At 43.1% G+C, this 18,122-nt stretch overlaps 1 protein-coding gene and 1 non-coding gene across 6 annotated transcripts in view; both read right to left on the reverse strand.

Annotated features, from left to right (window-relative positions):
• The window catches only part of LOC129025077 (cAMP-dependent protein kinase catalytic subunit PRKX-like), a 306,342-nt gene that overhangs the window by 47,531 nt on the left and 240,689 nt on the right, over nt 1-18,122 (reverse strand). For 3 of the 5 annotated variants that reach the window (XM_063660080.1, XM_063660076.1, XM_063660079.1), the window contains 4 exons: nt 16,718-16,775; nt 11,193-11,270; nt 7,832-7,980; nt 152-4,597 (listed from right to left, as the gene is read on the reverse strand). In XM_063660080.1, coding sequence (XP_063516150.1) covers nt 7,855-7,980; nt 11,193-11,270; nt 16,718-16,775 — 262 coding nt within the window. In that variant the 3' untranslated portion in view covers nt 152-4,597; nt 7,832-7,854. Of the gene's footprint in view, nt 1-151; nt 4,598-6,150; nt 6,990-7,831; nt 7,981-11,192; nt 11,271-16,717; nt 16,776-18,122 lie in introns of those variants that run through there. The other 2 variants (XM_063660077.1, XM_063660078.1) reach the window with 2 other exon arrangements.
• LOC129025506 (U6 spliceosomal RNA) lies at nt 2,936-3,042 on the reverse strand. The gene has a single exon (XR_008497261.1). It is a non-coding gene; the product is annotated as a U6 spliceosomal RNA (small nuclear RNA).

Below are 18,122 nucleotides of genomic sequence, written 5' to 3' on the forward strand. Positions count from 1 at the left end.
CTTGTTTGCACTCTGTGCAACAGAGACTGTGTGTCCCGCAATGCAGAAAATATCTACCATATGGCCCCTACAGATAATTGCCCATCCCTGGATTAGACCAAAGGAGCAAAGCTACAGCTTGTTTGGAGACAGAAGCAGATGAAACTCAGACTTCTGAAAAGATACAAAGTTTTATTAAACAAACCTGGAATCAACAGTATTATTACATAAATTAGACAGCAGTAAAATTTTCCTAGGGCATATGTACAAATCACAGTGATTTCCATTGTGCAACAAACAGACAGGATTAAAAATAGGCACTCCCCTCCCCGACCCCCCATGAGAAGGCGGGGTCACCCCACGGGGTTCCCAGTTCTGGCTCGCCAAGGGGTGCACAAACCTGCAAAGGCACTCTGCCTGTGTGCGCGGTATCCGGCGGCAGTCAAGGGGCCCCAGAAGCACGTTGGCAACATGGTGAGGCTGCCCAGTGTTCAGCGCAAAAAAAGAATTCAGCTACGACAGCTGAGCAGAGCTCAACAGCCATCTCAGAGCACAAGGACTGTGGAAAGGCTTCAAATCTCATCTGCTAAAACACAATTGTAATGCCTTTTACATACAGAACAGACGTCTCCACCATGGAAGATCAAACTAAGCCTGAACAGAACTTCCCAACACACGATAATTTACAGAAAACCATGACAGAGCATCCCTGCTATTAGGAAGGACTGTTCTGCGGGGTGCAAGGCCATAAGGTTTGCAAACCAAACTTGATTATGAAAAGGCTTGGTGAAAATACAGCCCCTCACCTTCACCAAGACACACACACACACACACACCCCCCCCCCGCAAAGAAACTATCCAAATGCATTAAGACACCTGTTCGTGTGCTTTTCTTCTTGCTTTTGTTAAGTGAATCCCATCCGTTTAAGTTAGACGAATTAGAAGACCTTCTTGCCTCCATCAGCAACAGAAAAACAGTGCATACGACTCCTCCAATGTGTGTAAAATGCATGCTAGGTAGATTGAAGGAAAAATGAGAGGAACCCGGGCACCCCATTTCAAATCTCTACAACTGGAGAAATCAAAGGCTGCAAGGACTGTGTAGACCTGATGCAAAGTTAACTGGCTGCAAAAATAAAACCCAAGCCAGTGCTGTCTTGCACCCTGTTCACTCAGTAGCTGGAGCCATGAATGACTGTGACATTCTGGTGTGGTATTTGTGCAGCCTGAGGTGCACCCTGGCTACAGAGTTGAGCCTTGGGGTCTTTAACAGTATGAAGCCATAGTTTCACAGTTACAATGGTCCAAAGAACTAGAGGCCATGTAGGTCAAACACAGAAATGGCGAACACATCCCAAACCACTCAACTGTTTAGTTCCACTGGTGATTTTTTTTAATGGATAGTGATTTCAAATGATTTGGTGTTTTTGTTCTTGTTTTTGCTTTTTCTTCAAAGCAAACAAATGATTTGGTCTTTAAGTATGGACAGAAAGAAACAAAACGCTGAATGAGAAACTCACTAACAAGTGATTGTGCAGTTGTTTGAGGGCATGGAGCGGGAGTGGGGCTGAACAGCATTTTGAGGGGATGAAGCGCGCAATCTTACCCCACTGCTAGGGGGTTTCTGCTTCTTCTTCTATCGTGCTGACAGCAAATATAATTTGCCCATCGCTGGCTATAGATATGTTTAGGCTAAGCAGGATTTAGAGTTCTGTTGCGAAGGAATTAGAAGAATTCAGTAGATACAGTGTGTACTATTCGGTTGTGACTTTATTTCCTTCCTGCCTTTATCAATGCCTATGAAAGCAGGCTGGTGGCATTTCCCTTCAGAAAAACAAGACTTGCCCCAATATACTTCTTGTTGTAACATATCCGTGTCCTATTCTCTTATAGTATTCCAATTTAAGAAAATACTGCCAACTCATAAAATTACATGAAGCAAAGTAAATTTCTAATGTTTTTCTGATACAAATTTTGTGATGATTGTAATGAATTTTCCTCCACATTATGCACAGTGATTGTTTCACATGATCATCTATGTGAAAATTTTGGAATGCCCACCCAGGTCAGCTATTTTTATTTTTTTTTATTTTTATTTTTTGAGATGGAGTCTCGCTTTGTTGCCCAGGCTGGGGTGCAGTGGCACAATCTCGGCTCACTGCAGCCTCTGCCTCCCAGGTTCAAGCGATTCTCCTGCCTCAGCCTCCCGAGTAGCCAGGATTACAGGTGCCCGCCACCACACCTAATTTTTGTATTTTACTAGAGATGGGGGTTTTGCCATGTTGGCCAGGCTGGTCTCGAACTCCTGACCTCAGGTGATACACCTGCCTCGGCCTCCCAAAGTGCTGGGATTACAGGCGTGAGCTACCATGCCTGGTCAGGTAAACTATTTTAAAATTATACAGTGATTGCTCCATGTTTATAGCTCATTTTGATTAACCTCTACATGACATTGGGCCATTTAAACTATGACCCCGCCATGGGCAGTTACCAGGTAGCCTGTGTCACTTCAAATGCTGAAATGTGTGTGACGGTCGAAAGTGGGTTTCACACCATCACACGTTCTTGGAATCGCTTCTAATTTCTCATTTGTTCTGTGTGGCTGGAGGCTGATTACAATGTCCGTAAAGAACAAGGTCATCAGTGTGCTTGCATATCTCATTTTCCTGCATATCAGTTCACAATTAAGGCATTTCAGGCTTTCCTGATGCTAATTCTCATCTCAAAATGAAATCCTGGATAATAAAACAGACAACATAAAAATAGGCATATGGACTCATGGGTCTATGTACTTTTTAAAGTGTGCTCAAGTGTTTCATTTATGGTTTTAGTCATAGTTTTTAAAGTAGAATGTTCAATAATATCACTATCATTTACTTTTATAGTCAGCAAACACGAGATTTAATGCTTTTCCTTCTAGTTCCACATCTCGGTGCACAGTTTAACCTTTTTTAAAAAAAATATGGAATGCTGCATGAATCTGCGGATCTTCCTTATGCAGGGGGCCATGCTAATCTCCTCTGGGTCATTCCAATTTTAGTATACCTGCTGCCGAAGTCAGCACCAGTTTCACCTTTTCACATTCATGGTAAAACTGATGGGAAACTGCATGCTAAATGTTTAGACAGCGATGGCCCTCAACTGTTAATCCCAACAGGATGGTGAGTGAGAAGCACAGGCTGAAAATACAGTTGTCTAAAACATTTCCACATTTCACCATCTGAACATCATTTTCCACTGAGTTATTAATTGTAAAGAGTTTATTCTGCTGAACCTACTAATTATTCTCACCTACTGAGTTGACCTCTATGTGAAGGAAAGGTCACTGATGAAAAAGGGTGGCTATTTTCTGTTGCTGCAATTTCACTGTGTTTAAACATTTTTTTTTCTTTTTATAGAGATGAGGACTGGCTATGTTGCCCAGGCCGGTCTCGAACTCCTAGGCTCAAACAATCTTCCTGCCTCAGCTTCCCAAAGTCCCAGGGTTACAGGAGTGCGCCACCGCACCCAGCTTCACTGTCTTTTAAAGCCTTAAGGTGGACGTTCTCTTCAATCCATCTTCAAAAGCGCAAAGCCATTGCCTTCTTTTTTTTTTTTTGGACAGGGTCTCACTCTGTCACCCAGGCTGGAATGCAGTGGTGTGATCTCGGATCACTGCAGCCTGGACCTCCCCAGGCTCAAGTGATCCTCTCATCTCAGCCTCCTGAGTAGCTGAGACTACATTCATGTGCCACCATGCCCAGCTAATTTTTTTGTATTTTGTAGAGATGAGGTCTCACCACGTTTCCCAGACTGGTCTCCAACTCCTGGGCTCAAGCAATCCACCCACCTCAGCCTCCCGAAGTGCTGGGACTATAGGAACAAGCCACTGCACCCAGCTCAGATGAAATTTTTGAATATGTCACAGAAGGTTTTTTTAAATACAGTACATTCCTCCAACAACTTCAATGTCACTGTAGATTCTTGGAATAAATTCGCTCCCATATCTTCTTCTCTTTGTTTCTTATTTTAAAGTCTCAAGTTACCAGGTAGGAAGCACTAAAGATACTGAAGGTAGACCTCCCCATGATATTTTCTTCCCCCAAACTATAAAATGCATGTGAGATGATTTTTTTTTAATGCATGCAACATACCCTTCAGATGTTGTCCCCGAGAAGAGATTTTTGAAAAAACACATTGAAAAATAAAAATTATAGGCTCTGTAAAGTATGAACATTTACATCACTGCACAATTTCTGTGCATCTGCCATAATGACTTCTATATATACACACAGGCATACACACACACACACACACACACAATTTGTGGTTATAATCGAACAAGTCCAGTTCAAACTTACAACTTAAGTCTATGACAAAAATCAAGACATCACAGTAGGAACACAACACTAAAGGATAAGATAAAATCTACAACCAATTTTCAAAACCTTCCTACAGTGTGGAATTCCAGTTGCTTAAATAATGCCAGTTCCATGAATTTCAACTGTGCTCTGATCTATTTCTATACACACAGGTACAGAGAAAAGTGGAGATGTCCTTATGCCGTGAAGAAGACATTTTGCTTCTGGTCTGCTTAGGTGCAGTTCTTTGTTCCAGTCAGATTCCAATCTTCCTGTTTCTAGCATGAAACAGGACAAAAGATTCTGTGAGTTTCTCAGTAACTGGATGAATTTTGTAATCATCATCATCTCAATGATAATACAAAGGTTTCCTTCCCCTAAGTGATAACGAAGAAAACTTCTCTTTGTAATTCTTTTTGCAAGGATCCATAAGCCTGAATTCTAAAAGGAGAGGCCAATAAAAAGGAAATGAAGAATGTTTTAAAGGTAAGGGGTTTTTTTGGTTTGTTTGTTTGAGACGGAGTCTTGCTCTTATTGCCCAGGCTGGAGTACAGTGGTGTGATCTCAGCTCACTGCAACCTCCGCCTCCAGGTTCAAGTGATTCTCCTGCCTCAGCCTCCTGAGTAGCTGGGGTTACAGGTGCCACCACCACGCCTGGCTAATTTTTGTATTTTTGGTAGAGACGGGATTTCACCATGTTTGCCAGGCTGGTCTCGAACTCCTGACCTCAGATGATCCATGCGCCTCGGCCTCCCAAAGTGCTGGGATTACAGGCGTGAGCCACCTCGCCCAGCCCTGTTTTCATTTTTGAGATGAGGTCTAACTCTGCCATCCAGGCCGGAGTACAGGCACAATCACAGCTCACTGCAGCCTCAACTTTCCAGGCCCAAGCGAGCCTCCCACCTCAGCGTCTAGAATAGCTGGGACAACAGGTATGTATCACCACGCCTGGCTAACTTTTTCATTTTTTGTAGACATGGGGTCTCACCATGTTGCCCAGGCTTGATCTCAAACTCCTGACCTCAAGTGAGCCTCCCACCTTGGCCTCCCAAAGTGCCGGGATTACAGGTAGGAGGCACCACACCCACCAGCCTGAAGAATGTTCTATCATACGCTTATCCATAAATAGATAAATTTATCCACCAATAGATGATGAACTGCACAAGAAAAATGGGATCCCCAATTCAACATGCTTCCTCAGAGAACCTTACAGCAAGACAGAAAATATGTTATTACAAAGTAAAACAAAAGACATAGTGAGTCAGTTCTCTTAAATTCTCCTCCACACTCAGAAAGGCATACGGGGTGATTCAAACAAAGATGAACGGCTAAAGCATAGTTTCTAAGCTGCCCTCAAGTGCAGTGATTCATCTGAACTGGTGTCTTATTTACAGGGGAAGATTTGGCTTCATGAAGAAATATCTTCCTGCATAAAATTCCTGAAACTAACCGCTCGTTGCTGAAAATGCCAGGAATGCGTTCGGTGTGCAAATTACTTGATAAAATTACTGAGATGGATTAAAATATTGCATCTGGGCCAGGCACAGTGGCTCATGCCTGTAATCCCAGCACTTTGGGAGGCCGAGGTGGGCAGATTGCCTGAGCTCAGGAGTTCAAGACCAGCCTGGCCAACATGGCGAAACCCATCTCTACTAAAAATACAAAAAAATTAGCCTGGTGTGGTGGCAGGCACCTGTAATCCCAGCTACTCGGGAGGCTGAGGCAGGAGAATCACTTGAACCCAGGAGGCGGAGGTTGCAGTGAGCTGAGATCACACCACTGCAATCCAGCCTGGGCAACAGAGCGAGACTCTGTCTCAAAAAGAAAAAAAAAAATTCATTAAACAGAGCCCTGACCACTAGCCAAACTATATTAAAAATGATTCCACTTAGCAAAAATAATACTTACACATACTTCCTCAACAATGCATACCAGATTGAGAAAGGTTATTCCTATGTGTGCAATCTTTTTCAGGGAAAGTAGGGGCAGCTGGGGACAGGATGTAATGAAACTGTTCACTGATTTATACAACAAAAATCCATCAAATGGAAGTTTTTTTGTTCTTTAAGTAAATTTTACAATTGAGGGGTCTCTATTAGAGAAAGGTTCTATTTTTGTGGCTTATCAACTAGGGGTCCTTCATACTAAAGCAAACCAAGTCTTTACATCATTTTAAAGATTTCCTGGAGAGACACAATTTGTAAGAAGTTATGGGCAAGTCAGCTAAAATCTAAGCCCCAAAGTAGACCAGAGAAACAAAAAGAAGTAAACACATTCAGGAACATCTTATGATTTTTAAAACCTACAACTGGATTTCATGAGCATTTATGAAGGTGATAAAGTTACACGCTCTCATGTTAATACAAACCAGTCACCACTGTAAAAGCGTTCATCACATACTGAGAGGTGAAGCCATGCGACGGAGACAGGTTATTTTCTCAAGGTCATAGCCACCTATTCCTCTATCATTTTGTTGTCTATTATTTTAATTTGTATCCAGTTTTCCTCTTGGTACATCCATGTAAACACCCGCCCAGGATGGAGGGCTCTCATTCACCATGTCTTTCAGCAGGTTGGTTCCTCTCCCCAATCAGCAACTGTGACATTTGGTGTCTGTTTCGAATGGTGTTGGTTAGCCAATTGGCTTTCCACTTCACATAACTGGGAAGACTACAGGAAAATTACGGGAATGGAAATCAAAATGGGAAAAACAAGCTATGTCAATGAACAGACACCTCACTGACAATATTTTGCTTCACTGGTATTTTTCTTGCTCGTGTGTTACAGGAAGAAAGATCTAATTGAAGCCATATAACCGAGCAATTTAGAATTGAGGAGTAACTGAAAGCTCTTTTTAATCCATACTTAAAAACTAATAATAGACTTTCAAAGGCTCAAGGAAATAACAGAGTCAAAACCCTTTTTCAGTCATCTTAAATTAAAGCTTAGCAAATTTCATGAGGGATTCTAAAAAATATTATTATTATTTAAAAAATAATAATAGACCTTCAAAGACTCAAAGAAGTAATACTCTCAAAATCCTTTTCCAGTCATCTTCAATTAAGCTTAGCAAATTTCCTATGAGGGCATATTTCTTCTTATTATTTTTTAACCAAAGGAGACCTAAAGAGACTTTTGAAAATACTTGTTAATTATTGTAAGGAAGCTCGCCTGTCACTCAGGGTTTCTGGAACAGGGACCAGAGGAGCTGGGCTTCTCAAATGTTCAGGCACACACAAACCACCTAGCGGTCTTATTTAGATGTGCAGGTTCTGACGCAGAAGATGGATTCTGGACTGTAATGCTGATGCCTCTGATGGTCACATGCTGACCTGGAGTCACAGGCATGGCTGTGTTTATTTCGCTGCCCCTTGGAATCATTCCCCTCTGCTCTGCTTCACTGCTGACTTCTGTGTGCATGAGGTTAAGCCCCACTCAGTAAACGCAGCCTCAACTGGATGTGGGCTCGAGTCAGTCTCATTTTTGGGTAATTACTAAATATAAAGATATACCTTCCAGATGTGAGCTCCTGTCCTCAGAAATTCTTGAAGATTTCTAAATCCTTCTGCGGCACAGGCGCGGCTGTGTCCCAGTCATTCTCAGGGTAAGTTTCGAAGTTGGAAGTGTCGCCGTCGCCAGCTATCTTGGGCACGATGGGAGGCTGTGAGACATGGCCAAAGCACAAAGGCATGGTTACAAAGGAACGGGACGCTTGGATGCTGCACACACCCCTTTATTTCTGTCACCGTACCTAAAAATGAAAATGATTTGCAAAACACTAAAGCTGTCTTCCCTTCGTTTATGAACGCGGCAATCTTTGAATTAAAATATTGTGAATGAGGCTGCGTGTGGGGACTCACACCTGTAATCCCAACACTTTAAGAAGGTGAGGCGGGAGGGTCGCTTGAGCCTCAGAAGTTTGAGACCAGCCTGGGGGACACAGGGAGTCCCCTGTCTCTACAAAAAATACACTTAGCCGGGTGTGGTGCTGTGTGCCTGCAGTCTCAGCTACTCACAGTAGGCTGAGGTGGGAGGACTGCTTGAGGCCAGGAGGTCGATACTCCAAGTGAGCCATGATTACACCACTGCATTCCAGCCTGAATGACAGAGTGAGATCCTGTCTCAAAATATATACATATATAGTATTAAGTAAGCTATGGTACAGTCATGTGATGGAATACAATGCAGTTTTTAAATGAGGAAGCTGGCTAGGCGCGGTGGCTCATGCCTGTAATCCCAGCACTTTGGGAGGCCAAGGTGGGCGGATCACCTGAGGTCAGGAGTTCGAGACCAGCCTGGCCCATGGAGAAACCCTGTCTCTACCGAAAATACAAAAATTAGCCGGGCATAGTGGTGGGTGCCTGTAATCCCAGCTACTTGGGAGGCTGAGGCAGGAGAATCGCTTGAACCTGGGAGGCGGAGGTTGCAGTGAGCCGAGATCGCACCACTGAACTCCAGCCTGGGCAACGGAGCAAGACTTCGTCTCAAAAAAAAAAAAAAAAAAAAATGAGGAAGCTAGCCAGGTATGTAGACAGGTCTCCAGATTATACAGTCAAGTGCAAAAAGCAAGACTATAATAATGTACATACTACGCTACTCTAGATTTGTATAAATGAGTGGCAAAAGTAAGAATGCATGTATCCATGTGGGTTTTTATTAGCACAAAGAAACTCTAGAAGGAGACACAGAAAAACTTAATTAAAGGATAATTACCTACAGGTGGCTTGGAGGGGGTACGAGGGAGACTTGGCAATATATGTGTTTTAATATTGACTTGATTTTTGACCAATGTGGATAGATAAAACGTATTCAAATTGTTTTTTTAATGCAATTTAATACAAAAGTATTTGAAAAGGTAAAACTTTGAACAAAATGATGCACCAGCCCAGGCCCAGTGGCTGACGCCTGTAATCCCAGCACTTTGGGAGGCCGAGGAGAGTGGATCATTTGAGGTCATGAGTTCGAAACCAGCCTGGCCAACATAGTGAAACCCCATCTCTTCTAAAAATACAAAAAAAAAATTAGCTGGATGTGGTGGCACACACCTGTAATCCCAGCTACTTGGGAGGCTGAGGCAGAAGAATCACTTGAATCCAAGAGGTGGAGGTTGCAGTGAGTTGAGACCACTCCACTGCACTACACCCTGAGCCTGAGTGACAAAGTGAGACTCCATCTCAAAAAAAAAAAAAGAAGAAGCGTATCATCCCAGGCTCCAGCTGCAGAAACTCTGGTCTGAGCTGAGGACAGGGAATAAGCACTTCTAAGCATTCTCCATTCTTTTGACTCTGAAGTGCAAAGGTGAAAACACTACCACTGAGCACTCCCATCAGTAACATATGCAGTTCAGAGTGTTCACAAAAGCCAAGATATGGAATCAACCTAAGTGTCCACCAACGGATGAATGGATAAAGAAAGTGTGGTCCATACACACAATGAAAAACTATTTGCAATAAAATGGAATGAAATCCTGTCATCTACAGCACCACGAATGGAATGGCAGAACATCATGTTCAGTAAACTAAGCCAGGCCGGGTGCAGCGGCTCATGCCTGTAATCCCAGCACTTTGGGAGACCGAGGCTGGTGGATCACTTGAGGTTAGGAGATTGAGACCAGCCTGGCCAACATGGTGAAACCCCGTCTCTAGTAAAAATACCAAAATTAGCTGGGTGTCTGTAATCCCAGCTACTCAGGAGGCTGAGGCATGAGAATTGCTTGTAGCCAGGAGGTGGAGGCTGCAGTGAGCAAGATCGTGCCACTGCACTCCAGCCTGGGCAACAGAGCAAGATGCTGTCTCAAAAAATAAATAATAAATAATAAACTAAGCCAGATGCAGAATGAGAAACACAGCATGTTCCCACTCATATGTGGGAGCTAAAAAAATTGATGTCATGAAGGTTGAGAGTAGAATGATAGTTACCAGAGGGTGGGAAGTGTGTATGGGTAGGGGATGAAGGGGAGATGAAGAAATATTGTATAAACATAATGTTAGATAAAAGGAATAAGTTCCAGTGTTTGATAGCATAGTTGGGTGGCCAGAGTTAACAATATATTGTATATTTCAGAATAGCTAGAAGATTTGCAATATTCCCAACCCATAAAAATGATAAATGTTTGAGCTGATGGATACCCTGATTACCCTCAGTTGATCATTACACATTCTATGCGTGCATCAAAATATAACATGTACCTCCATAAATATGTACATGTGATAGTTACACTGCTTAGCAGCGGTGTAACCTTCCACACACGGCTTAACTTCTCTGAGCACAGTCTCCTCATTTATAAAATGGACAAGTATTATACATTGAAAAAAATGCCAGATTTTTTTTTTTTTTTTTTTTTTTTTGAGACACGGTCTGGCTCTCTCGCCCAGGCTGGAGTGCAGTGGCGTAATCTTGGCTCACTGCAAGCTCCGCCTCCTGGTATCAAGCAATTCTTGTAATACACCACCATCACTGAACAATGACCATGGTGCTAGACACTTGCTTATCTCTGTAATCCTGTTGACCGCTTTCCACTACAGAGGAGGGAGTGGGGTTTAGCAGTCACAGAGCTAGTCAGGAATCAGGCCAGGTCTCCTAAAATCTGCTTCAAAATCTGGGATAAGTGTCCATCCAGGGATGAATGGACAAAGAACATGTGGTATATGACTGGGTGTGGTGGCTCCTGCCTTTGTGGGAGCTAGGTAGATGGTTAGCACTAAGACACTCATAGAGTGGGGAACTTGGCTTATGAACGGTTTTAGACAAATAGTTGTATTATATAAATTAATTACAGGTCAGCCATCAATAAAGAAGTCCCAGGATTCAGAGGCAGTCCCTGTTAATGGGAGAGCTCGGGCATACTGAGTCACCCACTGATATGTGTTGTACCTTCAGTTTTCTCTGCGGAACAGCTTCCCAGTCCACGGAGCGGAACCACCGATGACGTTTCACATCATTCGCCCCGTTCTTCAAAAGAAACAACACGTGTCGTCAGTATACAGAATTTTGACAGGGCAGGAAAGAAAAATACCCCAAATCATCTCTACATTATTTTAGTATTGAAACACACGGAACAAGTTTGCTGCATTTTGGAGAACTGTGCCTGGAGGGTGAGCTGCTAGGAAAACCTGCAAGCAAAGCTGTTAGTGTTTTGTTTGCCCTTTTTTGTTGCAGAAACAAATCCAGTCATTCTGCTCCTGTGCAATGCATTTGCATTCCGGACCAAAGACGAAAAAGGTAAATACGATTCCATCTCTTGACATAAAACTGGACACCCAGTAATTTCTCAGTTTGTCTCCTGTTTTCATCTTGGCAAACTTACTCAGTATTTTACAGACATAGAAACCAGGGTTCACTGAATGATGTTAATTTGCTCAGTAGGACCCAGCAAGTAAATAACAAGACTGGGAACTCAAACCAAGGATGTCCAATTTAAGAGACCTTAGGAACGACATTGCATGGCCTGGCAATTAACAACAGGCATTCAAGGCGGCCTGCTTCATGCTCAAGGGTAGCACCAGGCATCGGCTGGCTCACACTGCGGCCATCAGGACCTCTGAAATCCCTCCCAAGTGCTCATCCGTAAACCTCACTCTGCTTCCTTTTTTTATACTTGTAGTGACGTTGTTATCAATTAAATGTGGGACAGCAGAAGAAATAAACGTAGGTTCCACGAAACAGAAGCCAGTACGTCTGAATTTAACACGTCTATCAGTTAGCATTTCTGTAGTTTTAAATTTCTTATCCTTAAAGAGGAATACGTCCACGACCATATCTTCAAAAGGAAACAGTAATGTGAATTTTTTCTATTGTTTTCCCATCCAGTTGTTTTGACAACTTTTTCTTTTTCTTATTGCAAAACAGGTATTTTTGATCTATAGCTAAGTCAGGCAACAAATAATAGATGTTGAGTTTTACCTTCAGCAATGTTGTGAATAAGAATAAATAAGAGTGCTGTGAATAAAATAAGAGAATAAAATAAAATAAATTTTATCCATCAGATAAAATTCTAATTTGGATACTAAAGGATGTGTGTGTCTGTATATACTCACATGCATACATAGAATTATACACACACATACATATATACACACATATATTGATAAATACACATACTTCTATACATACGCATGTTAATATATACACATACTTATACACATACACACATTAATATATACACACATATACACATACTTAGATACATACACACGTTACTACATACATACTTATACACATACACGTTAATATATACACACATATATTTATATATACACATACTTATATACATACACGTTAATATATACACATATATACACATACTTATACACATACACATGTTAATATATACACATATATTATATATGTACACACATATACATATGTACTTTACACATTTTATATGTAGAGTATAAACTATATGTATATACTGAGATTCACATTAGTATCCAAACTAGTGTGTGTGTTTGTGTGTGTGTGTGTGTTATATAAAGTGTGTGTGAGGGGGTGGGAGCAGTGGCTCACGTTTATATTCCAGCACTTTGGGAGGCCGAGGCAGGAGGGCTGCTTGAACCCAGGAGTTTGAGACTAACCTGGGCAACAAAGTAAGACCTGGTCTCTACAAAAAAATATAAAAATTGGCCAGCCGTGGTGGTGCGTGCATGTAGTCCCAGCTACTCGGGAGGCGGAGGTGGGAGGATCACTTGAGTCCAGGAGGTCAAGGCTGCAGTGAGCTGTGGTCGCACCACTGCACTCCAGCCTGCATGACAGAGCAAGACCCTGTCTTGAAAAAATAAAAATAAAAAAAGTGTGTGTGTGGGTGTGTATCTACAGTCATGAGCCTCAAAATGATGCTTCAGTCAACAATGGATGACATATACAGTGGTGCTCCCGTAAGATTATAATGATCTTAAAAACTCCTATCCCCTAGTGACGTCATGGCCATTGTAACCATAGGACAATGCATCCCTCCTGTTACACTGCCAGGCGTATAACAGTCTAACACGTACGTTATCTACAGCATCTAATACTTGGTAATGATAATAAATGACTATGTCCCTGGTTTATCTATTTACTATACTCTATGTTTTTTTTGGGGGGGAGGGCGGGCAATGGACAGAGTTTCACTCTGTCATCCAGGCTGGAGGGCAGTGGCACCATCTTGGCTCACTGCAACCTCCACCTTGCTCTGTCTGAAAAACAAAAAAAAAAAAAAGAGAGAGAGAAAGAGAAATAAGCCAGGTAGAGAGAGACAAATACCACCTAATCTCACTTATATGGGAAATCTAAAAAAGTTGAACTCATAGAAGCAGAGAGTAGAATGGTGGATACCAGGGGCTGGGAAGGGGCTGAGATGGGAAGTCATTGGTCAAAAGAGACAAAGTGAGAGACACAGGAGGAACAAGTTCAGTCGGTCGCTTGCACAGCTTGGTGACTATAACTCATGATGTATTCTCAAGAATCTCTAGAAGAGTAGATCTTGCTGGGTGCAGTGGCTCTTGCCTGTAATCCTAGCACTTTGTGAGGCCAAGGTGCATGGATCCCGTGAGCTCAGGAGCTCGAGACCAGCCTGGGCAACACATCAAGACCCCATCTCTTAAAAACAATTTTTTTCAAAGAGTAGATCTTAAGTGTTCTCACCACAAATAAATGGTAATTATGTGAGGTAATGCATATGTTAATGAACTCAATGGACCATTCCACAATGGGTACATATTTCAAAACTTCATGTTGTACATGCTAAATAATACCATTTTCATGTGTTCATTTTAAAAAAAATAAAATAAAGTCAGTGTTTTCTTGAGTCTCTTTCAGTTTATCTCCATATCAGGAGAATTAACTAGACTTTAAGACCTAGCTTGGGAGTTTGTGAGCTTTTCCCCAATTCCTTTGATTGGGAAACTTGTTTTTCCCCCCTTGGAAGGTACCTATGATGGTCACTACGCCATTCCCAGCAGATTCTAGATATGGGTCATCTGTAATTCCCTGCAGTCCTGGCAAGAGACCCAGCTCTTTTCTAAATGGCTGTGGCATTAACACAGGACCCATCCAATCTTATGAAGAGCCGTGGCACAGATGAGTCCACACCGTGCAACCTGGCTGGACAGGCTCCTTGGAGACCTGAAGGTATCGGCCCCTGTCTACAAATAATGTAAAGGACAGAAGTTTGACTACAGTTACAGGGTAAACAATGTCCCTCAAAAAGACATGTGCACATCCTATCCCCCAATGCCTTGAATATCACTTTATTTGGAAATAGGGTCTTTGCAGATGTAACTAAATTAAGGTTCTCGAGATGACATCATCCTGGAGTAGGGTGGGCCCTAAATCCAGTGGCAGGTGTCCTCATAAGAGACAGAAGAGGAGACACAAACACAGAGGAGAAGGCCTTGTGAAAATGGAGGTGGAGACTGCAGTGATGTGGCCACAAGCCCAGGGATGCCTGGAGCCCCCAGGAGCTGGGAGAGGCAGGAAGGATCCCCCTCAGAACCTCTAGCAGGAAGTAGACACAATTATCACACATTGGGCAGTGGCCCCCAAAATATATGCCCATGTCCTGACTCCCAGTACCTGGGAATGGAACCCTACATGCAAATAGCGTCTTTGTAAATGTAATTAAGGGAAGGCTCTTGAGAAGAGATAATCCTGCATTAGGATGACCCTAAACCCAATGACAGGCATCCTTCTGAGAGACAGGAGACACAGACACAGAGAAGGCCACGTGAACAAGGACAGAGACTGGAGTGATGCGGCCAGAAGCCCAGGGATGCCTGGAGCCTCCAGGGGCTGGGAGAGGCAAGAATGATCCTCCCCTAGAGCCTCTGGAGGCCTGAGACACCTTGATCTCAGACTCCTCGTCTCCAGGATGGGGAGAGCAGAAATTCCTGTTGTTTAAGCCCCTAGTTTGTGGTCAGTTCTTATGGCAGCCACTGGAGACTCCTAAACTACACAGAGGGCCCCAAGAGAGCCAAGTGGTTCAAGCCTCACACCCTGGTGTACTGTGTCTCTCCAGACTGGAATTTATAGGGTCAAGACGGATATGGAAGTTCCTCCATGTAGAAGTCCCTCCGAGGTTGTCCAGAGCTAGAAATGGCCAACAAAAAGTCCATGAATTCTGTCAAATTCAGGGATGCCAAAACACACATATAAGGTATCATACTACTTATGCAAGAGTCTGTTTGTCAATTATGTACTTGCCTCCACACAAAAAGTTTGTGGAAATCGTACCTGCTGCACAACTTTTAAAATCATCACCTGCGCACATAAAACACATAGTCCCAGGTCCATGACAGAAGCATTCCCAAAAGCCAAAAGGTGGAAACAGCCCAGAGGTCCATCCATAGATGAACGGATGAACAAAACAAGGTCTGCCCACACAATCGAATACTATGCGCTCAGGAAAAGGAAGGAAGCTCTGACACAGGCTACAGGCTGGATGAACCTTGAAGACATCATGCTCAGAGAAAGAAGCCAGAGGCAAAAGCTTACATTTTGTACAATTCCATTTTTAGCAGGGCCATTTTTAGCAGAGCCCAGAATACCGAACCCTACAGAGAAAGTCAGTAGATTAGTGGCTGCTTAGGGTAGGGGTCCCCAACCCCTGGGCCACAAACTGATAGTGGTCCACGGCCTATGAGGAACCAAAATGGGCCACACAGCAGGAGGTGAGCAGCAGGCAGGTGAGCGAAGCTTCACCTGTACTGACAGCTGCTCTCCATGGCTGGCATTAACACCTGAGCTCCGCCTCCTGTCACATCAGTGGTGGCATTAGATTCTCATAGGAGCACACACCCTGTTGTGAACTGCGCAAGTAAGGGATTTAGGTTGTGTGGTCTGTAGAAAAATTGTCTTCCACAAAACTGGCCCCTGGTGCCAAAAAGGTTGGGGACCGCTGGCTTAGGGCAAGAGAGGATGAAAGAATAGCACAGTGATAACTGAAGGGTGCAGGGTTTCTTTTTTTGAGCTGATGAAGATGTTCTAAGATTAACCACGGGGGTGGCTGTACATAATCGTGTGTATACTAAAAGCCACCGAATCGCACATTTTAGATGGCTAAATGGCATGGCGTGTGAATTCACTCTCCACCAAGCTGTTTAAAAAATAAAATAAATAAGTAAACAAAATAATGAGTAATAACTTATAAATTGTTATTGCTCTATTAACCTTGCTTGAGGGGACGGGAGATACGGTGTAGACCCAGTTTGACGTTGTGGGCCCAGAAACCCAGATTTGATAGATCTTTCCTGGCAGTTTCAAGTAAAATTTAAAAAAATACATAAAACACCAGATTTCAAATTTGGGCAGTGATTAAATATGACCGCTAAGCCTTGGTTTATATCTGCACATGCCAATGTGGGTGTTAGATGGCAGACACGCACATCGGGTACCACTGAACACCTGCGGGATCAAATACTGACCTTCATGTTCCCTAATCGCCTTGTTCTGTCAACCACGAGCAGTTTCTTAATGAGGTCTCTATGTTGGGGGAGGAGACAAAAAAGAAAGTACACAGGTTATATATCAACATCAGCAAACGCAGCATGGCAACAGAGATAAGATCTATCTGACATGAGGACCGCAGTTCAATTTCCACTTTGGCAAAACACTTTCTAGTGCTTATTTCCTACCATCACCGGCTCTTAAATAACCTATGCGAGGCTGGGTTGCCCCATGCAAGGCTGAAGCTAAGGGAAGGGGGTTGATTACATCTTTGTAAAGAAAACACACCTTTGAGTAGAAAAGGGTGAAATTTATATGTGCCTGCGGGGAGGATCCAGACACTTACATGCCTGTCAGGCTGTCCCTGCAAAATAGAAGACATCTGCTTTCACCAACATCAAGCTGCCCTGGGCGTCTGCTTATTGATGGGATTCCTGTTTCAAAAGGCTGGCTTTCCCATAAGCACACACATTAGGATGAGTCTCCTAAGTCTGCTTCTTCACTTGGAATCTTCCTTTTAAATAACAGACCATGTCAGAAGTACAGCAGGTGGGGAGGTTGGGCACACTGGCTCACACCTGTAATCCCAGCACTTTGGGGAGGCCGAGGCGGGTGGATCACTTGATGTGAGGAGTTGGAGGCCAGCCTGGCCAACATGGTGAAACCCCATCTCTACAAAAAAAAAAAAAAAAAAAAAAAAATCGCTGGGCATGCTGGCACACAACTGTGGTCCCAGCTACTTGGGAGGCTGAGGCAGAAGAACCGCTTGAACCCAGAAGGCGAAGGTTGCAGTGAGCTGAGACTGAGCCACTGCACTCCAGTCTGGGTGACAGAGGTAGACTGAGTCTCAAAAAAAAAATAAAAACAAACAACAACAACAACAACAAAAAACAGCAAGCTGGTTCAATTAGGATGGGTAGTTGGAGATGATGTTGAAGACTTCCAGATTAGGTGAGTTCTAAAAGATGCATATTTATGGAAGTAGAAATGATCATGTGTGTCTGTGTGTACACATACAATACACAGAGTATATTATGTATAATAATATACATAATATGATATAATAATATAATATATTGAAGTCCTCCAAAACAATCCAATACCCATGACCCCGGTGTAAGCGTCTAGGCTTTCCCGGCATAAACTATGCCCCAAGGTAAGTAGCACGAACTTGGACTGGGCCACTCCCACCCGGCATAAACTATGCCCCAAGGTAAGTAGCACGAACTTGGACTGGGCCACTCCCAGGTTCTGTGACGGACTGTGGAGTCTCTGACAAGCCAGGTGACGTCCTAGGGTCAGACTCCACCATCTAGATTGTGAATCTCGCCAGTGCTGTCTGATCGGAAATTTTACAGTTTCCTGCCACCACGCTTTCTGAAT

Source organism: Pongo pygmaeus, chromosome X (genome assembly GCF_028885625.2).
Source record: "Pongo pygmaeus isolate AG05252 chromosome X, NHGRI_mPonPyg2-v2.0_pri, whole genome shotgun sequence".
Lineage (NCBI taxonomy): Eukaryota > Metazoa > Chordata > Mammalia > Primates > Hominidae > Pongo > Pongo pygmaeus.